Source organism: Phocoena phocoena, chromosome 11 (genome assembly GCF_963924675.1).
Source record: "Phocoena phocoena chromosome 11, mPhoPho1.1, whole genome shotgun sequence".
NCBI classification, from domain to species: domain Eukaryota; kingdom Metazoa; phylum Chordata; class Mammalia; order Artiodactyla; family Phocoenidae; genus Phocoena; species Phocoena phocoena.
Window position 1 is genome coordinate 45,432,946 of NC_089229.1, and position 24,912 is coordinate 45,457,857.

The 24,912-nt window shown below is 41.2% G+C and overlaps 1 protein-coding gene and 1 pseudogene across 1 annotated transcript in view; both read right to left on the reverse strand.

Annotated features, from left to right (window-relative positions):
• The window catches only part of TPH2 (tryptophan hydroxylase 2), an 88,208-nt gene extending 70,380 nt beyond the window's left edge, over positions 1-17,828 (reverse strand). The window contains exons 1-5 of the mRNA XM_065886901.1: positions 17,724-17,828; positions 15,238-15,390; positions 12,501-12,684; positions 12,290-12,390; positions 7,453-7,520 (exon numbers count right to left, since the gene is read on the reverse strand). Coding sequence (XP_065742973.1) covers positions 7,453-7,520; positions 12,290-12,390; positions 12,501-12,684; positions 15,238-15,390; positions 17,724-17,828 — 611 coding nt within the window. The remainder of the gene's footprint in view (positions 1-7,452; positions 7,521-12,289; positions 12,391-12,500; positions 12,685-15,237; positions 15,391-17,723) is intronic.
• Positions 17,829-22,801: 4,973 nt separating this feature from the next.
• LOC136131355 (E3 ubiquitin-protein ligase RNF114 pseudogene) lies at positions 22,802-23,398 on the reverse strand (annotated as a pseudogene).
• Between the last annotated feature and the right edge of the window lie 1,514 nt (positions 23,399-24,912).

Genomic DNA, 24,912 nt, shown 5'->3' on the forward strand with positions numbered 1-24,912 from the left:
TGCTATGGCCACTTCCAGACCAAAAAGGAGAAGAAGGAAAGAAAAGATGTGCCTTCTTGAGCAAAGAAAGACATTTAGATTCTATAAGAGAGGTACCCGTGAAAGCGATCTTATTCAGAAACTATTCTGGTCACTGGGAAATAAAACTAGAACTACAAAATATTTACTTTCATTCTACTCTTCAATTTACTACTCAGTTTCAGAGAAATTAAAGCATCAACAACTGGTGTTTATGCAGGTGACACAATCTGCTGTGTCACCTTTAGTAAGTTTCTTAATGTCTCTGAACCTCAGTTTCCTTATCTTCAAAATGAGAGCAGTAATGGCACCTATCTCAAAGGCTTATTGTGAGGCTAACGAGAGACCATAAGCAACGTGTTTAACACAACGTCCAGCACGCGGCAGGAATTTAACAAAAGGAAGCTAAAACTGCCTGAGCCTGACGGCTGAGAAGTCCAGCTTTGGTGAACATTTCTACCACCATCAGCCATTCAGAAATGAGTCCAACACAGCCCAGCCACCAACTGCTCCCTTTAACCTTAGCTGAGACTCACTGGCCTGCGAAGGCATTCGAGAGAGTCAATTTTTCAGACTAAAGAAGCAAGCTGTGTGCATGAGTTACCTGAAACTGTAGTGTACACACACACACACACACACCACATATTTTTTTAAAAGCTCCTTTAACCCAGTCCATCATGGAGCCTGAAATTCCCTAACTCGTTCACTCCTTAAGGTACTTTGTTCATTTTAGGTGAGCTTAACAGACGATTACATGGAACCGAGGAACCATCGGCTACTTAACACTTGATAATAATAATCATATCTATCACAGATTCAATACCAGTTTGTACCAATCAGCCCTGTAATCATTGATAATCCTCCCAACCATACAAGGTAGATATTGTGCCTATTTTAAGATGAGGGCACTGAGACCCAGAGACTAGGTCAGTGCTCACAGCCACAGAGCTTGTAAGTGATGGAGCAGGAATTCAAACCCAGTTCTGTTTAGCTCCAAAGCCTATACATTCTGCCACATGTTCTGCTACACCATGCTACCTCTGCTTTCATGAGAATTAGTTCTGCAGAAAATGCATTAGTACCCACTGTGGTAGAGCAGTTAGGGAGGGTCTTAAAGAAATAAAATTAAACACAATTTAAATGTATTTGGTAGCCAGCCTCCAAGACAGTCCCCAATGAACCCTACCTCCTGGTATCAATGCCTGTGCGTAGTCCCCTCCCGCAGTGTATCAGAGTTGGGCTATGAAACCAACAGAGTATATCAGGAGTGATGGTAAGTCACTTCTGAGGCTAGGTTATAAAAAGCATGGTAGATTCTGCCCTGTTCTCTTTTGGGCCACTTGATTTGGAGGAAGCCAGCTGCCATATCTTAAGGACACTCAGGCAAGAAACTGTGACCTCCTGCCAACAGCCATGTGAATAACCATACTGGAAGCAGATCTTCCAGCCCCCATCCAGCCTTCAGATGACTGCTTCCCTGGTCAACACTCTGACTCCAGCCTCATGAGAAACCCTGATGCAGAACCACCCAGCCAAGCTGCTCTTTAATTCCTGACCCTCAGAAACTTTGTGAGATAATAACTTTGTTATTTTAAGCTGCCCAATTTGGGGGTCATTTGTTACACAGCAATGAATGATACAGTACAAAAATCAGACGGAAGTCAGGGCTTAAAGAAAGCCTTGGCCAAGGGGAGTGAAGAAGGGTATTCACCAAAGGGTAATAAAAAGATCTGGTGCATGAGGATAGACAAAAAGGAGAGATGGTTTGAAGTGAGAAAAATATTGTAACAGTAGTAGCAAATACTTATACAGCAGTTCCTGAGCAGTGTTCAAAGTGCTGTTGATATATTAGCTCATTTAATCCTTACAACAATCCTACAGAGCAGTGGTAGAGTTATCCCCACTTTACAGATAAGGAAACTGAGGCACAGAAGACAAATAATTTGCAGGCGTCATTCAGCTGGTAAGTGGTGAAGCTGGAATTCACCCCAGGCAGTCCAGCTCCAATTTCTGCACTCTTAACCACTCCACACAGTCTCTCAGATCAAAAGAGAAACTGGAGAAAGCAACAAAAGCCCTCCAAGTGGATCAGGGGTCTGAGTAAACCCCAAGCTTTTGGTCTAGATTCCTTCATTATTGTTTTGATAAAGGTAACAATAAAGTACACCATAGAGCAATGTTCCATTGATTTCATTTTACCCTTAAAACAGTCCTGGCAGAGAGGCAGAAGAGATACTATTATCTCCATTTTACAGAGGAGATACTATTGTCTCTATTTTACTGAGGCTGAGCGATGTTAAGGAATCACTTGGATCCCTCAATCTGAAATCAAATGAGTTTTCTTGGCAAATTAGGGAATTTTTCAACTTTTTTTTTCAACTTTTTTCAACTTTTCAGCAAATTCTGATATGTTGGAACTCCCTTGTTTACCTTACTCATTGATATTTGCATTTTCAACTTTTTTCAACTTTTCAGCAAATTCTGATATATTGGAACTCCCTTGTTTACCTTACTCATTGATATTTGCATTTACCTGTTTACATTTCAGATTCCATGGACTAACAAAATAATAAATCAAAGAGGAAGCAACCCCATGAAAAGAACATGAGATTCATATACCACCTCGATTTCAACCAGAAGAAAACACATTCATAACAAAACACAATCACAGTAGTATTCAATTTAAGCAAACAAGAGTGGCAAAATTAAAGTCAGAGCTCGGGGCCTCTTTCCAAGACAGTAAGATGGATTGAAATAACTACGGCTACCCCCACCAAAGATATAATTAAATTAAATATGCATGCCCATTGTTGAGGAATAATCATTACAGTAGCTCCCAAAGAAAAAGGTGTTTATATCTAGTCAGCTGAAAAAATATATATTACTGAGTTTTCTTCCCCAACAATACAGCAATGGTGAAACCTACAGAAACGTAGCAAAGCTAATGCCAGGCTTAAAATATGAAGGTGCCAATGGCAGAGAACTGGAGGGTTTCAGACAAACCTAACAGCTACACTATCACAGTCATAATTTTCTCTTCCCCCTCATGCCATCTGTCCCCCTCCCCCAAGCACTTCCATTTCATCTGAAGTGCACATCTATAGGCCCTTCACACTGTCGAATCACGGGGGGCTTCTTTTTCTGTTTATACTAGGATTTCTTTTATTTGGGTGGAGGAGGACGGGGTGTGATCTGCCCGTTGTCTCACCGATTATTTTAGAAACAGTGCCCTCCCCATCCACAGCCTTCCTTCTCAGGTCTGCTATGGAGAATGATATTTGCATTAATGAATGTTTCCTCTGCTGTTACTGGTCAGGCAGTTAGGCCTTCCAGACCCTCGTGGCCCCGCAGCTCAGGTCTGTCTGCGGGCCTCTGGGTAATCAATCCTGTTTCCTGGCAACGCTGTCAATCAGAAACTCCCCTGAGTGGCACCTGTCAACAGTTCCCAGCAGGCTGAACGTCCCCACTCCCTCTCCCCTTTAGGTTTCATGGTAACACAGACTTTGAGCCTGCTGTTGTCCCATCATGGAGTGGAATTTGTTTTCATTTTTCTCTGCTTGTGTTGATTCTTTCCCCCTGCTTTATCCTCTCAAGACTATCATAGAAAATACAGTATTCAACACGAATTCCCCAGAGGGCTTCTTGGCCGTGGTTTCAATATACATTATTCTGTATTTCTCTTCTTTTCCTTCTCTTGATCTTTTGACACCTCAGACTCCATCCTGCCAATTGCTACAACACCACCACCAAATACACCACCATATATTGGACTTCTTCTCAGTGCCCATAAACCTGAACGAATTACCAACAGGGAATTGAGTTATTTTCCCCATGTCCAAACAGTCCCTAATTTTAGTATTACCAAACTATATTTGCAGAGACGGCACATGCTGGATTTTTCAGGACCACCCCAATTTCAGATAATCTTCTCTTCAAGCCAGTGTGGTTCCAAGCTTTGGTTTGGAAAATCAGATCGCAGCACGCTGCCAGAAGCCACACAAATGAGCTTATTTTAAGTAATTATTGTATTGACGTCTTTTTCCTTTGCTCACTCGGAAAGCCATCAGCACTAGAAAAATACGTATTGCAATTAGAAATTGCATCTTTATTTTCTGTTAAACCGAAAGGAAACCTTCCTTACTGCATGGCACATTGGAGACCATGGCTCAGACCCACTTGGGATTTGTGAGTACCTGTGCCCCACCCCACCAGCACTATTGCATGAGCTTGCACGCGCATGTGCGCGCACGCGCGCACACACACACACACACACACACACACAATGGCTAGCCCTTATCCATTCTCAAGGTCATACTCAGAGAAGCCACAGCAATGATGGCATGAGGGGCATTAAGGAACGATCCTTTTCTCTCTACTTTCCTCAAGTCTTAGGTTTGTGTTTTCCAGGATTAACCACTCCTGGCAGGCACTTTCCTCACACTGTCCACGTACAAGAAACACCTAAGGCAATGGGCGATCTGTTCTCAGTATCTTGGCAGCTTCCCGCACCCACAAATGGGAATATGATCGCTTTCTATGAAATCTCCCCATAAAGAGCGAGGTTGGTCAGCACGAAAAGTATCAGTATATGAGCAGCCTTTAAATGAGAAACTGGAGGAGTTTCCTTTCAAGGATTACTTCTACGGACGTTTGAGCTATAGTATTTGCTAAGGTGGAGCATAAACAATGGCGTTAACATAGCTAAAGAAGAAACCAGTAGATAAACAGGAAACTGAAGACAGCCTGAGGAAAGGGAGAGGGAGGATGTAATAGCAGTAACAGGCACTTATGATCACAAATCACGTGCCATCTCCATGCCCAACACAGCATATGCATTCTCTTTCGTGATCCTGACGTACGTCCCAGATGGAGGACCTGAGAGGCAGAGAGAGGCTGCTCACCCAGCTAGGAAGTAGTGGAGCTACAGCTTGAACCCCACATTGCCTGACTCCAAAACCCTAGGTTTTAATCACTTTGTTACTCTACGTAGCCAGCATTGTCCAGGGGAGAGGGTTAATGTCCCTGGATTCCAAACTCCCTTAGCTAAACACCCTTTGCTTTGACTCTGTATCCACCGAATAGTGTAATTTGGCCTCTCTGGGGTCATGACAGGGGGAGTTTTGTGCATGCTGTGAGAGTGGTTTCTCCCTGTATAATGACGAATTGGTGGTGCCCTGCCTACCTCAGCCTCCTGAACTAAGAGTCAGGCACCTCCAAACCGGGACCAGATTCTGAAATGCTCTACCTGCATGCAGCCCTCCTTTGTATAAAACCTCCACCACGTCCAACCTCCAGTTCTTACTTTTGTCTTCCATAGACACCACACCTCAATTTCACGCTTTAGCTAAGGGAAAATGGCAAATGCAAACTCTTGTTAACACTTTGAGGGCCTCACCCTCCATTGTTTTAACTATATGCTCTTTTCCTCTCCTCTCCACATAAGTGTGTTTTCTTAAAAACCATAAGACCCCCCATTATCAATGTTCCTTGAAACTGGTTGACTCACATACCAGTTTCATTAGTGCCACCACATTATCAGCTTGTCCTTGTCCAGTTTCTTGGCTCTAGTAAGAAGAAATAACTAATATTTGAGGTAGTCCCTTGGTCACCATGCTAACAAAATCTTTTATGTACATACATACATATTTTGTCCTTATATATATAATACATTACATACAGCATCTATGTACAAAATACATTTTTATCTATCTGTTTTATCTAAAGAGAAAGTCTCTGCCAAGAACTGCGCTTTTACCAAGTCCTAGGCAGGTCATGCCCCAAAGGCCTGTCCTGCCTACACTCATCTATGCAGATACGACCTGATTCCACAGGGAGGATCTGTGATCCAAGGGGTACTAGTATTAAAGCTCCATTTATCAGGGCCTGATGTGAAAAAGTGAATGTGGCCAGAGTCCTCTCTTGGCATTTGCCTGGGAAACACTGGGAGATGGATCTAGTGAGTGATGGTGCTGAGGGTAAAAAGGGGGCATGAGGTTGGGCTCGGGCCAGGACAAGCCATGAGCATGCTGACGTTGTGAGGGGGCAGAAAGTCACAGTTGTCTAAAGAGGGTGGAGAGCCTGCCTGGAACAGAGGAGATGGGGCTGGAGTAGACAAACGTGGAAAAGTGTCTGCCAAAGAATCTTGGTTTTCATGCTAATAAGCATGGTGGAGAAAGAATGAAGGATGTCTGGGAGAAGGAAGAGAAGAGCAACAAAGCATCAAAGGAGGTTAGAAATGAGCAAATGACTCTCAATCAAAGGTGTGGTTGGGAATCCTCTCACTTTGCTTTAAGCACCTATGTCAGATTCCTTTAAAAAAAAAAAAAAGCAAACACTGGTACCCGCTGTAACACGTGTAATGTCCTAAATTCTCGCCAAAGACAAACTTGCCCTACAGGACAGTCAAGATTCTCACTAGTCTCAACTAGAATAAGAAAGACACTTCCCTACCAGGTATGGATTTACGTTTTGTTCTGATCAGAAGATTCATACCAAAGGAAAGACAGTGACTGTGCTACAATGGTCTGTAAGCTTTATTAGTGTGAGCAGAATAAACAGAGGCCTAACATCCATTCCAGCTTTCTAGGTGTGGCCTGCGGTCACGACTACTGCATTGTTGCCGGTCACAAACCTCCTGTCACTGCCACTTAGCACCACGCACTATGCACAGTCCTCAGCCCAGTCCTGAGGCTCTCCAGTTCCATCCCAACACTGATCCCAGACTGGATATGAAACTCTTCCATAAACCCTCCAGTTTATAGGAAGCTTCCCTTTTCCTGTAAAGCAAAGACATTTCTATTATGGCTGCTTACATGAGTCTTTTCACCATTCTTGCTGAATCCTCTACTTTCACTGGGGAAGCTGGACATGGAAGGGCGTTACTGAAAAGTCAAGTCAAAAGTAAAATTAGGGGGCTTCCGTGGTGGCACAGTGGTTGAGAGTCCGCCTGCCGATGCAGGGAACACGGGTTCGTGCCCTGGTCTGGGAAGATCCCACGTGCCGCGGAGCGGCTGGGCCCGTGAGCCATGGCCGCTGAGCCTGCGCGTCCGGAGCCTGTGCTCCGCTGCGGGGAAGGGCCGCGACGGTGGGAGGCCCGCGTACCACAAAAAAAAAAAAAGTAAAATGAAAACACATTTTCCAGGCCCTGAAGAGTGTACAAGGATGGCTCCTTGCCTTAGCTGAGCTATGAGTACAATGGTGAAAACGTAGCACTTGGTATGTGGCCCGCAGCTCTCATTATTTTACAATTATATCCCGGATGTCAAATGTCCGTGTTGGCATTGAAAGCCTACAGAGCTGGTGAGTGTTTAAAATGGTTCATGTCTACTTTCTGCAAAAGTTAAAGGGAAGAGAAGACAGGTCTGTTTAACACAGCATGTGTTTTTCCTAACTCACCAGCAACAAGTCACAGGAAAGAGTTACACAGGTACTTACTATTTATAACCCATGGCTACATCCACAAAATACTTCCTTCTCTGTCGATAGACATTGTCTTTAAATCCCTTAAACAGAAAAGAGATTAAGTTATTTAACAGACTGCCAAAAAAATTAGCTGCAGAAGACCTAAAAAAAAATCACTGTGATGTTTATTGAGTGTCCAATTCAAATGTAAATTTTTTTCCTTGGATAACCACCTTGATGACACAGGCAGAAGCGAATTGTACTTACAGTAAAACCTCATTAAATTTGGGCTGTCTTAATTTGGGATGTGTGGGAATTCAGACTAAAGTTAACCTTTCCATGAAGTAGGCAGAACGGCTTAGTTAAGCAAACTGATATTGTGACAAATATCCTTTGGTTTTCAAGTATCATTTACATGTAATTGATCTTAATTACAAATTAATCTTATCTGTTCATTAAAATAGGTCCCTTTAACATGGATTTTTCACTAAGAACCTAAATTTAATTGCTTGGTGTAAATTACCAATAAGTGTACATGTATTAAAATTCTATCATTCAAAATAATCATCAACACCCCAAATTAGGATGAATAAAGAGGTTTTGCTGTATGTTATGAGTACAGCCACACAATGCAAAATCGATTACAAGGGATCCACGCAAGACAGCAGGCTAGCTCCATTCCCCTGAGTTCCTATAGCTCTGACTAGTCTTCAGCCAAGTTCAAGATTTTACCCATCATCATGCACTTGGGAAATTAAACATCCTGTCTGCCATTCTCCCATCAAGTGGAATCCTTCTAAGAGGACTTCCTGGTTTACTCAAGCATCTCCTCTTGCCAACAGACTTTCCATTTTCTTTTCCTTCAGGTAGTTTCAGAAAATCAATTCTTTGCAGGGTTGTTTGTTCAGACAGCTGGAAGCCCAGCAGGAGCTGTTTCAATTTAACTTCTTACCTGCTCAACCCTGAAAACCCAAAGGGAAACCAGGACATGCTGACCAGTCTGAGAAGGGAGGCCAGGCAAGGAGACAGGCTGCAGGGGTCGTGGGCTCTGGAAGGAGAACTGGGACAGGCCCACAAAGGCCTGGACTACCTCTGCTCACCCAGTGTCCACTCAGACACTTACGCAAGGGGGCTGCTCAAGAGGAACCTCAACTCAGAGAAACTCGTTCTGTTCTCTCTTCCAGCTGAAGGAGAACTGGCCTTGCGGTTAGAAATCTTCACAGGACCGTATGCTGAACAGAAACAAAGAACGTCCATTGCCAACAGCCTTTCTCTCAGGAAAGACAAAAGGTCACTAACAGAGGGAGAGAGCGAGTGCCCTGAGGTCACCCAAAGGCCCTGCAGAAGTGAAGTACCCCCGCCCTTAAAGCTAGAACTTTCTTTCTTCTGCTACAAATTGGGAGTTTTAAAACAGGAGTTCATAGGCAGGCTTGTGGAGCCTTCAAATGTGTATATGCAAAATTCGTGACCATAGTTACAAAATGTGTGACCACCTTTACAAATGGGTATGTGAGCTAAGAAAAGGTCTTATGCCATAGAGGGTAGACATGGTCACTAGAAAGTATGAATTTCAACACTCACTAGTCACACCAAGCAACCTGGTGGTGGTAAACAAGAATTCCAAGCACCTTGATTACTCAAAAAGAAAGCAGCCCGTGACAAAAGGAAAAGAGTTATGTGAAAAGCTCAGCATCTGTTCCCTGGTTCCTGCCAAACCGGACACCATGGTGACAGCACCGTAATCTGCTGGGCTTCCCAGAGAATCTCGAGTATCTCTCTTTGGCAAACACCTGCAGCCCTTCCAGGCATGAAAGAGAGTGATTTCCTCATCACGCCTCATCAGCCTAGTGTGGCGGTGATTACACAAGTGTTATGGGTGAACCAGAGCTTCCAGCATTGAACTGTGGACTGGCAAAACAAGGCAGGGATGCTAGCTACACTAGCGATTACAGAGACACAGCATTCCTTGGCCAGCCATTCTAAATTGATGCCAGGGGTAAGGTTACCAGATAAAAATAGAGAACACCCATGCAATATTTGGGGCATACTTATACAAAAAAAAATTTGTTGTTTATGTGAAATGCAAATTTAACTAGGCATCGTATATTTTTATTTGCTAAATCTGGCAACACTGGCACCCAGACAGTATCTGCTGCATACCACCCTTCCTCTCTCAATTTAAATCAAGAGGAACTTGATTTAAATCAAGACCCAGCTGGCACCCAAAAGTGCTCAGCTGAATGTACGTTGGCTATCCCCAAAAGTCAACCTGGGGGAATACTGGAATCATTTGCGGAGCTTTAAATAACACTCCAAACCTGGACACGTTCCCAGAGGCTCTGATTTAAGCGCTCTGAGGTGAGACCCTGGCATAGGAAATTTTTTAGTTCTCCAGAGATTATCTGAATGGAAAGCTAGGACCGAAAATCACTGAGTTAGGACATTAGTCCTCAAACTTTAGAGTTCATCAGAATCTCCGGCAAATCTGTTTAAATGCAGATTCCAGGGTCCCTGGAAGTTCTCATTCAGTAGGCTTCAGATGAGCCTCCACATGTTGCATTTTTAATAAGCACCTTATGCAGGGACGTTGAATCACACTTTGAAAGACCCTCTCAGTGTAGATCCTTGCTACTCAAAGCGTGGTCCGCAGATCTCCACTGTAAGCCTCCACTGGGAGCTCACTAGAAATGCAGAATCTCAGGTGCACCCATCTGCATTTTGCAAAGATCCTCCACGTGATCTGTTTGTCCATTAACGTTTAAGATGCATGGACCTACATATTTAACCCTTTCTAGGGAGCCTCAGCAGCCTGACACATTCCAAGCCCCTTCTGAGCCATCTCAGCACAAGAGTGCCATCCTAACGTAATAATCCCTGCCTTAGGACTGGAATTATTCCCAAGCACAAAAATTCCTTAGAAACTTTTTTCTATCTTCATCAAATAATAACTTATAAAAAACCACCAACTTACCAATATCAAATTGTGCATAATGAATATTTGGTGTGCTTATAAAAGAAATACATACGGTAAAAAAAAAATGATGAGTGAGGTAGGAGATTGCTAAGTACTTGCAATTATTTCAAATGGCTGCATAGAAAATAAGAGAAGGTATCATAAGGTGGGTGTAATTAGGAGTAATGGAACAAAATTAAGCCCAGGAAAATTTATGCTGGGTATTAGAATAAATTTTTTCACCGCAAGGTCAGTGGTTCCTGTGGTTGTTCTAACCCCCTTCTCCAGGCTGAGTAATTTCCAAACTAGACTAAGGGGAGCATTTGGAAATAAGAGGTCAGCAAAAAATCCTTTACCGTCCAGGCATTGATCAGGATGATTTAATACAGCATTTCCTTTCCTGGAATTAAGCATTCACTCTTGCCAAAATGCTTTCCAGTTGTTTTATTAACTAGGCTTTTCAAACACCCGCTTTGAGCTCAATAAGCATTTTATTTCCACTTTTTACATAAAGAATTTGAGTTGCAGAAGTAAAGGAACTTGCCCAAGGTCATCCTGCAAATTAACAGCTGGTGTCTGGGCAGTCCTGTTACTGCTAAGCTCTTAAATCAGGCTTCTGTGCTAATTCTGACTCCTCTGAGGTGGAGAAGGGGAAGAGAAACAAATGGCCGATTATTAAAAACACTTCTGAGTATTTTTCTAAAGTTCAGGAGCTTACATGTGAACTGCTGGGAATTATGCTGGCAATATAACACACTGTGTCTTTGAGCGAATTCAGCTTTTTGAAAATCATGAAATTGAATGAGGTTTTTTTGACCATTTGTTTGGATGGTATGCTATGAATTGGTTTGAATTTGTATTTTTACCAAAAGACTGGTTCGACTGAGAAATTCCCTCTTGCTGAAGTTGTCAGTTTCCTTTAAAGCAATGGTTCTCAAACTGAAGTGTGGGCTTGTTCAAACCAGCTCCCAGGTGATACTGATGTGGTTGGTCCCAGGACCACACTTAGAGAACCACTGCCTACAGTCTATCAGATTTCCAGATATCTTCCATTTAAATAAAATGAATATCTGAAAACCATTACCCTCAGACCACAAAGTCTCCTATAAGCATGACCAATCTGCTTGGGTTTCACCCTTTAATATGCTCATTTTTAGAGAAGGGGCACAGGGGGAAAAAGTTGCTTGTAACAAATGAGTATATTGATTGCTTCTCCCAGACTATTAACTGTACTTCATTCCAACCATAAAGGGGCTCCAGGCCTCTTGTATTAAATAAAAACTGATGTAAAGGGGGAGAGAGGGAATAATGGGAAATGCTTACTACATATCATATTTCTTTAAAGGTGGTCATTTTTATTGGAGTAGAGGAGAGATGGCGATAAATAGATTCAGGGTAGATGGGGAAAGAGAGGCATCTTCCATTATGGTCTTATTCTATCACCCTCTGCCTTTCCACTGAGACTGAAGTCCACCACATTACTCTACCCTTACTACCTCCAGTCAAGGAAAATAGCAAGGAGAATTTTACTGTCTCACTGAGCCCCTTAATGCCTACAGTCCTTCCCAGTTTCCCAACGAGGTGGTCAATTTCAGTTCATTGTTTTTCCAAGGGTCACCATCTTCAAGTATATTTCAGGCTGTCTAATTCTACAGAAATATTCTCCAAGGTTTATACCCTCCTCCTCTCTCCAACCCTTTTAAAAGTAAATGCTAGGTGGAAATGCCATCCTTCTAACCCGCTTCCAGCCAACGCCTGTGTACAGGGAAACTATCATTTTAAAGTCTGCTCTCAGTTATGGGGAATAAATAATAAATTGCTCTATAATACAGCATTACAGCACAGAAAATGGCACACTGCCTGGCAGACGGGCAGAGCTGGAAGAGCACACGTGGAATGGATTTACTGCACACTTACTGGGTGATCGGCATCCAGCTCAGAACCATACATGAGAACTCTGTGAGAACATTTGTCTAACTCAGAGATCTTCCGGGGAAACCAGGGCACATCCTCTAGCTCTGCTGGAAACACAGTGCAGGTTCAAAATATTAGCTCACAGATTGTATTCTCCCCTTTGCAACATTTGTCAGATTTGCAAAATCACCCGACAAGCAAAAACTGGCCTTGCCTTCTTCCTCTGTCCAAATGTTCTCTGGCGGATTCAGCGTCACAATCGTGGTTTGAAATTTCAGTGACTGAATGAGCTCATTGAATTCCGTTTTGCCACACTCACAGTCCACAAAGATTTCAACTTCCGAACTTCTTCGCCGGGATTTCCTGGACTCAATATGAACCATGTTGACATGTTTTTCCTGTGGAAATATAAGCAACATCTCTTAATCACCTTCAGGGCACAATAAAACGGATGCCATGGGCTGCTCTTGTCCAACTCGTAAGCAAAAAGGTACCAAGTGCCCACAAAAGAGGAAAAGACAACCTTCTCACCATTTGCTTGACTGAAACATGGAAATGTTTTCCAACCATTGTCTCTACTAATAAGAATATTAACTGTGCGTAGGATTTCCTGTCTCATTTTTAACAAGGGGAGGACATTAAGATATATAAAGGGCCCTATAAAATGTGTGATAATTATGAACCTTATCATTTCCCAGATCAATCCACATCCCACTGGTGGTATGCATGATTGTTTGGGAGGAAGTTAGTTTATTGTCATATAATCCCCAGATTTATTTATTTATTTATTTTTATATATTTTCCCAAAAAAACCTAAAACTCAAACTACTGATTTTCTAGTAGTATAACATCTCTTTTTGAAATAAAGCTTAAAATCTTGGAAAAAATAATAGTATGAATAGCAGGCAAATGAGGCAGAAACTGGGAAGGTGATATGAAAATGACTGAGGTTTGGGAACCACTGGCCAAGGCGTGGCTCCATTGTAGGGGAACAAAAAAAAAGGAAGCAAGAAAAGTGGCTAAGAAAGGATCTCTGCAGGCAAAAAAAAGAAGAATCCTTAATGGAACCACTTAGTAACTGGTCTCTTTCGGCAACCTCCAGGCTAGCTTCATCCAAGGATATGTTGCTGCAACTATCATGATGGATTTCATGGGTAAAAGCTCTTACAATAAGGTGTTCCTAGAAGGGCAGCAATTTAATACTTAAACCTCAGGTTTAAATTTTCCCAGTGATATAGTCTTCCTTTGTCCTGAGTTAACTGAAGACTAAGTTCTCCTCTCCACCCTAACCCACCCCCAAATAAGCAGATCCCTCCCCAGCACTCCATGATACACTCTGATTATGAGGACAATTCCACGTACACTCCTGGATGACCTCAGAATTTTCAGCACAGCAGCAGATAGGTAGTTTCCGGTACCAGACTAAGATAAAATCTCATGGCATCCTTCTCTGTATAAAGAAACTAGTCTTTTGACCAGGACACTAAATGCTCTATTTCTGTTTTTAATAACTTTTGCAATAATGCCATATTTTCTAAATCGGCAGATAATAAAGGTAAGACTAACATTAGGTTCAAAGTTCAAGAGTCTTCTCACACACTGTGTCACTTTGGGCTCTTAATGTCCTTTGGTTGAAGCAAAGTGGATATTTTTAGACAAGGAAGCTGAGGTCCAGATGGGTTAAGTGATGTAACTAAGACCCCATGACTAGCTGATGGCCGAGTGAAAACTCATGGCTGCTCACTCCTTCTCCAGGGATTTTTTCCACTGCACCCAGCTGTCTAATTGAATTGCCCTGCCTTTGGGAACTGTATGGAGACAATGCTGGATGATATAATCATGCGTAAAATATTTCCCCAGATTTCCATTACCACTCTTTATGGTGCCTGATCCTTTCTTCAAGGTCAAAAGAGAACAAGGAAATATTTGCAAAAACAGGCTGCTAATTCCCCCTCTATGGTCATCAGAGAGGCATCACAATAATGCCTCATATCTGTACACTTTACAAAGCACTTCCACTCATATTATTTCATCACAACAACCCTGTTAGGTGGGAATTATTACTGCTATTTTACAAATGAAGCAATTGAACCTAGGAAGCAGCTAGTGATTAGCCAAGCCAGGAGAACACAGGTCTGAATCCTCTGACTGCAATTCCAACCCTCTTTCCACTGCACCAGCAATCCAAGGCACCATGCAGAGCTAGGCTCCCTATCCTACAGCTCTAATCACAGCCCGTGCCCCCAAACAAAATGCACTGACAAAGGAGGTGCTTGCTGAAGGGTAGGGGAGCCATCAGTTGTGCCCCGGCAAAAAGGCAACAGTTTTCCTGGCCTTTTATAACCTCCCCCTCAACGGGGCTCTTTCTTGAGGTTACAAACCACCCACCTGGGCTTAGGAAAAGGCTACTACATTTCTACAAGATAAAAAGAGAGCTAGCCCTAGCTCATATATAAGGAGAATGACTCATCTTTACAAAAGACACATTAAGTTCTTCAGACAATGGGGCTTCGGGGAATATCGAGTACCTATACTAATATATCTCATTTTATGCAATAAATGTGCTCTAGGACATGTGCACGATTCAAATATGAACAAATCAAATCAGGCTGAAGGTTCTTGATGTTTAAAGATACCCTCTTTGACCGCTTTTGTGTTTGCATTTCCAGGTGTGAGGCTCACACTTTTTAATTACCGACTTCCTCACCTGGCAACAGTGTGCAGAATTACTAATAGGCTGACGCTGAATTAATAAAACACGGTTTCCACGAATCTGCTTATTTCTTTGTTTGACAGACCAACTTGTCTCGTAAAGCCTGATGAAGCTTGGTTTCTTTGAAATTTGCAACACATTACTCAGAAATGGTTCAGTAATATTTCATAACAGATGACAAGTTTGTAACCCGGCACACAGACGGCTTTAAAGTTAGATAATGATATTTTACATTCACCTGAAAGAGTTTCAGTGCTTTGACCAATCCACCAACTTCATTTTTCAAGGAGAATACAACGGCCATCTTGCTGCTCTCGGTAGCAGTGTCACTTTTGCTGCTTCCCTTGTTGCCTTTTTTATCATCATTTTTGCCAGCGTTAGTTTTATTTAGCTTCAAGAACGTAGAAACACACACACACAAATATTAGTTAGGATTCCAGAGTTCTCTACAACTAGATCCTTTTTCAGACATTCCATTTATACGCTGGAAGCCCCAGCAATCACACAAGCTCGAGGAGAAGTTGCCAAGTCACTCATAACTTTCGTACAAGTCTAATTTACTCAGGGACACTATTTTCCAATGCTCAAAGATATCACCAGTGGTTGAAATTAAAGGGGAATCATACTTGCTTCACTTTAATAGCAACAAAAATCTGATCATCATAAAGTATAAAGTATCATGTATGAATAATTCCTGTCTTTCTTTCTAGGTTTATTTTACAGGATGAAATTTGATCTGTTAGCCTAGCTGAATCATACAGAAGCTATATTAATTACTAAACGTAACAAAATTAAGGCTAAACATATAATTTTTGTTTCGATTAAATCTTAAAAACAAAATATTCGTTTTGTTCTGAAATATGTCAGGACAGGCACTAAAATTGATCACCTTACATTCTGTAATTAGATCCACACTGTCAATGTGAATCTATCTGCAGAAGTTCGCCACAGAGTGTATTCAATTAAGGCCATCTGTGTCAGCAGATGATATCTGAAAAGTGGCTATTAAAATTCAGCCACAAGAAAAAAGTAAAGAAAAGAAAGAACTAGCTCATCATCAGGAGCCAAGAGTAGAATCTGAGAAACTGGAAAAGATTACCACTTTATTGGCCAGTCAAATACTATAATACATGACTAAGTAATGGCTCTTAGTCTATTAGCTAAAGACAAAAATGGCAGATTCCAGAAACTCAGATCGCATTGCCAGAAATACACAATTAAAAAGCTGGAAACTTTTACTTAACAGACAAATCAAATTAGAGTGTACTTTTTCGTGTTCTTTATATGCAAATGAAGAACCGGGCAAACAGAACTTTCTCCCTGGCAGAGAGTAATAGAATGCAGTCATTCCAACCTATTACTTCCTCATGAAACTGAAAAATGTACATTTGATATGGAACCCAGTGAATAGTGCTTTGCTATTTTCTTCCTCTGATTTCTCTACTGGCTTTATTTTCACACAGTCTCTACTGCCTCACTCACTAGGTTTATATGTCATAGAAATAAATATTTTATAATTTATGACTTGAGGGAGAGAAGTTCATATAGGCATTGGCATTTGACAGTCTGTTTAGTCATTAAAAGCTCAAATGTTGTAGTACTCTCAACATCTGCCACAGATCTTATATATTTAAGTAGCATTTTTATATGAAAGTATTATTATACATTAACCATAACTCTGAGTTTTCCTTGTTTTCCTTCTAGCAGTTCATTGTGGCTTCAGAATTCCTCATTGTAATATCACATTCAAATATACATGTTATTTAAATGTTAGAAAACCTATGTACGTTTTTAGACTCATTTTTGCAAATTGGTTTAAACAGTTCTCCAAAACTTGCCCTGATTACTTTTCAACATTTTTAGGAGTGATAATATACCAGTACAATACAACCCTCTGGCACATATTCGGAGCTACAATACTAAAACAGATTTTTCTATGATACAGACTAAATTTCAATTGGTTGATAAACTCTGGTAGACAGTAATGAAATATCATTTAATATTTTTAATAACTAGAAATCTGAATACATTTTTCTTTCACTATCTTTTTTATTAAATCCTATGACTATTACCCCATATCAGGATCTAAAATCCTGCAAAATATTATTTTTATTCTGTTATTGTTTAAACACAGAAACTGCCTTAAACATTGAAATAAGTGATGTATTGCTTTCATTACTCCATCAGTTAAACTGAAAAATAATGGAGTAATAAGGAACACAGGAAAACTTTTGAGAGGAATCTGATCTTTCTCTTATTCCAACAACCAGCACCTACAGACAAAAACAGAAAATATTACTTTGTGTTTAAAGACCAGGTTTTGTAGATGGAAGGGGGTACAGAAGACACAATAATCTTGCAGGAACCACAGAAATCTATTTAATTTCTTCTCCCTGTTCCAACTCATAATAAATGGCCTTTCAAAATTCTGCACACTTTTTTTTGGTTTTGATATAAGACATTGATTGGTTTATACAACCTCTCATTCATAACGTTCGGGAACTTCTTTACTTTCAACTTATAAACTTTGAGGAAAGGAAGTTTAGCACATAGCGATCAGGACACCCACTTTACTTTATGGAGAGAGAAGGAAGAGTGGAGGCAGGTTAGACAGATGATAGAGGAAAGAATTGAGGTGTTTACAGCAGGTGTCCAAATGGCAAGGATAACTATCGCTACCCTAGAAAACACTCCTCTAGAGAGTGCCAGCTACTCAGTACTCACTGTTAAGCTGCCAAGCAGCTGATGCTCTTCGGGCACTGCTGAATCCAGAGAAAGCCCTCTCCTTGCCCAGTATTTACTAGAAAACATCATCATTGCCGGCTGCATGGATTCCGATGTAATTTTCTCTCTCTGCAGCAGGGGGGGACTAGAGAGGCAGTAGCAGCGCTGGTGGAGATTGAGAGAAGAGGCGTGCGAGCAGTGGACCTCTCAGGGCGCTGCCCAGAACCCTGGTGCTGAAGAAAAAGCAATGTGAATCTTCCCCTCCCCAGGCTCCTTTATATGAGTGACTGGGGACTGATGGAAGGCTGATTAGAAAGAAACTCATTTCTGGCTGCCGATGGCCACAGTCAGATTACAGACCTGAAGCCTGGGGTTATCTGTGTTTGTGGTGCTATTTGTTTCATAGGTCGAGTAGCAGTTTGGGCATGGGTGGTGGAGAACAATATCTAACGGTGTTATTTGTAAAAGAAAACATCTATCCCCTGACATTAGCTCTCATCTCTCAAATCTGCTACTGGCAAGTTAACCTCAGCCTTTAGGTAACTATGAATTCAAAGTTTTCCAAGGAAAATAATTCAAGAAAGATCAGCAAATGCAGAATCCCTAAGCCATTGTACTTTATGTTAATAAGCTTTTTCTGATCTGATGTGTTATGACTGTGTGTGTGCACTTGTGTGTGTGATGGCGTTCATAAAATACACTGCTTTCCAATCACGTGATGCCACTATGCAATGATGTTCAGGCAACTGTATTGTAAAGGAAATGTGAGGCTGTGATTTAGCCACATATAGATATAGTTGAGACACTAACCCTAGAATCTTCCTAAGTGGGAAGGAAAAGGAAATGAAATGCCCATATAGTCATTCCTTTGATGACTTGAAACTAGAACAAGTCCAACAATTTGAAATGCACATATCAGTTGATGTACTTACTATTCAAACTTTAGTAAGCCATAAAATAACCATGGAAAATATTACCAGCCTCCTGAAGGATGGAAGACTCTTGACCAAATGGACTTGTTTGACTGTAAAACTAAACAAAACCTAGGACTGGCACTACTTGTCTACATAGAAAACAGGATGAAAATTTTTCAAAACAGGAATGGCTGAGCAAAAATTAACTGGATTTTAATTGTTTCCGGAGTCTGGAGGGGACATAATTATTACTTGATCTAATTTTTGAAATATTAAATATTTGGCTTGAATTTGCTCTGATAACCTAATAGGAAAGTGAAGTTTAAATACTTTGGTTGGGACTTCCCTGGTGGTCCAGTGGTAAAGAATCCACCTTACAATGAAGGGGATGCGGGTTTGATCCCTGGTCAGGGAACTAAAATCCCACATGCCGCAGGGCAACTAAGCCCGCGTGCCACAACTACTGAGCCCACGTGCTCTGGAACCCGCACACCACAACTAGAGAAGAGGCACGCCACAACTAGAGAGAAGCCTGCACACCACAACAAAGAGCTCATGCCGCAATGAAACATCCCACACGCCTCAATGAAGATCCCGCGTGCCGCAACTAAGAAAACCCGATGCAGCCAAAAATAAATAAAATAAATAAATAAACATTAAATAAATACACTGATTGAAGTAATAATAATAATAGTTAATATTACTGAGTGCTTAGTATTTGCCAATTCCTATTCTAAACACTTTTTTAGATAAAAATGTGATTCATCATCACAACCACACTTAGAATGCAGTAACTACTGTTTCCATTTTATATAAGGAGAAACTGGGGCACAAAGAATTTAGGTAACTTGCCAAAGGTTTACACAATTAAAAAGTGGCTGAGGCAGGATTTAAGTTCAGGCAGTCTGGCTCCAAAATCCACGCTCTCAACTATTACATTACACAGCCCCTTGAGTATTCCAAACAAGGTAACTCAAGAAAGTAGGTAACTTTCAAGAAAGTACTTTCAAGAAAGTAGATAACAAGGTCCCTCAAGGTAGGCTCAAGAAACCATACATGGATTACTTCAGCTAGAACAGGATTTGGGAAGCTGTGTAATTTTGGGAAGCTGTAAAGATTTGCTAAGCACCCGCTCTGTTAGCCACTGAAACTGAGTCCTGGGGATGCAAAGATAAATGAGATACAGTACCTACCCTCAAGCAATCACAGCCTAGCTGAAAGAAATATACGTCAAATAAGTAAGTGAAATAAAATACATTGAATTCTCTGCAGAAGACATTAGAAGCACAGAGGACAGACTGCTCAATGTTATTGATATTTCTAATAAGATGAGTTTCCAGAAAGTGATATTTGTTATGTTCTGGCTTTTAAAAGGAAAAATTTTATAAATAAATTTCATAATTTATCCAAAAAAAGAAATAATATTCAGCGAGTCACCAACTACTTGTTGATTTTTATTTTGACATTCCTTTTTCTAGTCATAACTGCCACCACTCTAGTTGAAGCCTTTATCAATTTTCTTCCCTCTAACAGACTGTCCTGCCTAGACTACATCTTACCAAGGCATCATTTTCATTAGGCTATAGTCCCAATACAAAAATAATAAATGCTTCCTTTGTAGATATAATTTTTTTATCCTGGCATTCAAATTTCCAAATAATCAGTCCTTCAATCTGTCTTTCAAGTTTAATATTTGTCTTCCAAAAACTTATCTTCCCTTGGTGTTCCTTTTTCTACCTCTCTGACAATTTTTTTTATTTTCTTTTTTTGTGTTTTTTTCTTTTTAATTGTTTCTTAAATTTGGTGTTCCCCAGGGTTTTATTCTTGACTCTCTTCTCAAACAATATATTGTGAGTGAAGCTATATCACATAGATTCAGTTATTTGACAATACCTGAATCTCTATAACCAGCTTAGGTCTCATCAAGTTTTAAACCCATATACTCAAATGCTTACTGGACAGCTTCACTTGGCCATTCACATGCAATATGTATAAGATCTAACTTTGAAGAGTTTTTTTTTCTTAAATTGCTATTATTTATGTGTGGTCTGGTTCAATGAATGACACAATAATTTAACCAGTCCCCCAAGTCAGAAACTTGGGAGTTATTCTGGCACCTTTTTATCTGCTCCCACATCCAAGTAGACATGTTGTCTTATGGATTTTACACCTTAACATCTCTTTTTCTTCTCACTGCATGCTTAACGCTATTGCCTTAATCCAGGTCATATCTCCTGGCTATATTTCAACTCCTAAGTGGTTTAGGCCTTCAGTCTTAAAGTCCTCCTCTGAGCTGCTACTTTTCTAAAATACCAGTATGGTTATGCTATTGCTTTGCACAAAGCCCTTCCCATTGATCTCTTTCCCCTACAGGATAAGGTGATAAAGTGAAAAGCCCACTGAATGCCATTCAAGGTTTATCAGGATTTGGATCCCACTTTCCTCTTCAGTCTATCTTTCACTGGCACCCTTGCCCCAAACCCACACTCCATCATTGTTGAGCAACAACAGTTCTCTATATATTTTCTTATATTAATTCTCTCTACCTGGAATCACCTCCTTACTATCTCCCATTCCATTCAACAAATACAAACTTATTTTTAAATATTCAGCTCAGGCAACACCTCCTAGAAGCCTCTTTCAACGCCCCTAAGGTATTGGGTTGGCCGAAAGTTTCATTCGGGTTTTTTTCTATACGATGTCTGTAGTAGCACTTAGGTGTCTTTAACTTCATTCAAAACAATTTTGTTAGATTGTATGTGACAGCTGTCATATCAGCATGTATTTTAAAAAAGACATCAAAATTGGTGAATTTTTCTGTAGCCATTTTAATATTAAAGATGGAAGAAGAAAAGCAACATATTCGGCATATTATGTTTTATTATTTCAAGAAAGGTAAAAACACAACCAAAATGCAAAAAAAGATTTGTGCAGCGTATGGAGAAGGTGCTGTGACTTGACTGAATGTGTCAAAAGTGCTTTGCAAAGTTTTGTGCTGGAGATTTCTCACTGGATGATGCTCCACGGTCAGGTAGACCAGCTGAAGTTGATAGTGATCAAATTGACACATTAACTGAGAACAATCAACATTATACCACGCAGGAGATAGCCTGCAAAATATCCAGATCAAGCATTGAAAATCATTTGCACCAGCTTGGGTATTTTAATCGCTTTGATGTTTGAGTTCCACATAAGTTAAGCAAAAAAAAACCCTCCTTGACCATATTTCCGCATGTGATTCTCTACTTAAATGTAATGAGGGCTTCCCTGGTGGCGCAGCTGTTAAGAATCAACCTGCCAATGCAGGGGACACGGGTTCAAGCCCTGGTCCGGGAAGAGCCCACAGGCCGCGGAGCAACTAAGCCCGTGCGCCACAGCTACTGAGCTTGCGCTCTAGAGCCCGCGAGCCACAACTACTGAGCCTGCGTCCCACAACTACTGAGCCTGCGTCCCACAACTACTGAAGCCCACGTGCCTAGAGCCTGTGCTCCACAACAAGAGAAGCCACTGCAATGAGAAGCCCGCACACCACAACGAAGAGTAGCCCCCGCTCGCTGCAACTAGAGAAAGCCTGCACACAGCAACAAAGACCCAATGCAGCCAAAAATAAATAAAATAAATAAATTTTAAAAGACCAAAACGAATAAATGTAATGAAAACATTCTGTTTTTAAAACAAATTGTGACGGGTGATGAAAAGTGGGTACTGTACAATAATATGGAATGGAAGAGATCGTGGGGCAAGCAAAATGAACCATCAGCAAACACACCAAAGGCCAGTCTTCATACAAAGAAGGTGATGTTGTGTATATGGTGGAATTGGAAGGGAGTCCTGTATTATGAGCTCCTTCCGGAGAACCAAACCATTAATTTCAACAAGTACTGCTCCCAGTTAGACCAACTGAAAGCAGTACTCGACGAAAAGCATCCAGAATTAGTCAACAGAAAACACATAATCTTCTGTCAGGATAACGCAAGACCGCATGTTTCTTTGATGACCAGGGAAAAACTGTTACAGCTTGGCTGGGAAGTTCTGATTCATCCGCCGTATTCACCAGACATTGCACCTTCGGAGTTCCATTTATTTCGGTCTTTAGAAAATTCTCTTAATGGAAAAAATTTCAATTTCCTGGAAGACTAAATGGCACCTGGAACAGTTCTTTGCTCAAAAAGATAAAAAGTTTTGGGAAGATGGAATTATGAAGTTGCCTGAAAAATGGCAGAAGGTAGTGGAACAGGGCATCGAGGCACATATTGGACAAACCACAGATTTGGTGTCTGTGCTATGGGATAACTAGCAGTGTTCCACAAGTCCTTTTTGATCAAAATTCTTCTCAGGGCAGTAAGGACAAGGAGAGTATAACGGTTTGGGACATTCCTTGGCTGAAGCAATGCATCCATGGCGGTGGTCTTCACACATTCCATGATGTAATTCTGGTATTTGGAACATGTAGCCACGTGCGCCCAGATCTTGGATGGGAAGAAGTTTTTAGAGCAGTCATGGCAAGAAGTCTCTGTGCTTGTGCTGTCAATCTATCGCTGGAGCTCCAGGGCTCCGAAGCCAGGTGCTAGAGTGCTGTGACACACTCCAGACTTCTTTGGTTTCAGACATTCCTGCAGGCATGCAGAGCAAAGGACGTGTCCATGCGGCACCTGAGCCACATGGGACACCGGAAGTGGCCCAGGGTCTCGGCCTCTGCCACGGGCCCGGGCCTGGCCAGCAACACACTACCCTATCTCGGTCCTGCGGCTGCGCCACCATTTTGCCGCCCGGGGGCGCAGGGCAAAGGCAGGAGGTGGGGGGTGGGCGAAGCGGGACGGAGCGGGGCGAGGACCTACTACTTCTGAAATAGGTGAATTCCCATATAAGAAACAGATTAAATTATCAAGCTTTCATGTTGTAAATAGTAGTATTTCCACTATTTCTGAAGAAGGAATACGTTTTGGGAAAAAAACAGGAGTTTTAGGGACAGTGAATTTGAGTTGACTGCAGTACTATCAAGTGACTTTAAACAGCATGCAATTATAAATGTGAGACTGGAATTTGGGAAATAGATTAGAGCTGGGAACAGTAATTTGAGAGTAATTCAGTGATGTTTGCTGATGCAGGACATGAACTCTCCAAATAAAATAATATATAGAGAGAAAAACCCCCTCTAGAGAGATTGGAAGCCTTTTGCACTATTGAGGGAAACATAAAATGGTACAGCCACCGCGGAAAACAGTAAAGCGCCTCCTCAAAAAAGTAAAAGCGTGGGGCTTCCCTGGTAGCGCAGTGGTTAAGAATCCACCTGCCAATGCAGGGGACACAGGTTCGAGCCCTGGTCCAGGAAGATCCCACATGCTGCAGAGCAACTAAGCCCATGCGCTACAACTACTGAGCCTGCACTCTAGAGCCCCGCCAGCCACAACTACTGAAGCCTGTGCTCTGCAACGAGAGAAGCCACCACAGTGAGAAGCCCTTGCAAGACAACGAAGAGTAGCCCCCCAGTTCGCCACAACTAGAGAAAGCCTGCGCACAGCAACGAAGACCCAATGCAGCCAATAAATAAATTAATCTATTAAAAAAAAAAGTAAAAGCAGAATTACCATACGATTTAGCAATCCCACTTCTGAAAGAATTGAAAGCAAGGACTCAAAGAGATATTTCTGCACCCATGTTAATAGCATTGTTATTCACAAGAGCTAAAAGGCTGAAGCAACACAAGTGTCTATCAATGAATGAAGGGATAAACAAAACATGGTATATACACACAATGGAATGTTATTCAGCCATAAAGAGGAAGGAAATTCTGACAAATGTTGTAACATGGATGCACCTTAAGGACATTATGCTAAGTGAAATAAGTCAGTCACAAAAAGACAAATACTGTATGATTCCATTTATATGAAGTATCTAGAGTAGTTGAACTCACAAGCAAAATGGAGCTTGCCAGGGGCTGGGGGGAGCGGAAAATGGGGTACAGAGTTTGTTTTGCAAGATAAAAAGTTCTGGAGGTTGGTTGCACAACAATGTGAATGTACTTAACACCACTGAACCATGCACTTAAAATTGGTTAAGAAGGTAAATTTTATGTTATGTGCATTTTACCACAATCTAAATTTTTTAAAATAAATATATAAATAGAGAACCCAGGAACTAAACCACGAAAGATGCTCACAATTAAAGGTAGAATGAAAAAGAGAAGTCATCAAAGTAAAAAGATGATTAAAGGAGGTGAAACATAGAAAGGAGATAAGATAAAACTTGTGGTCAACGGTTTCAACTAGAACAGA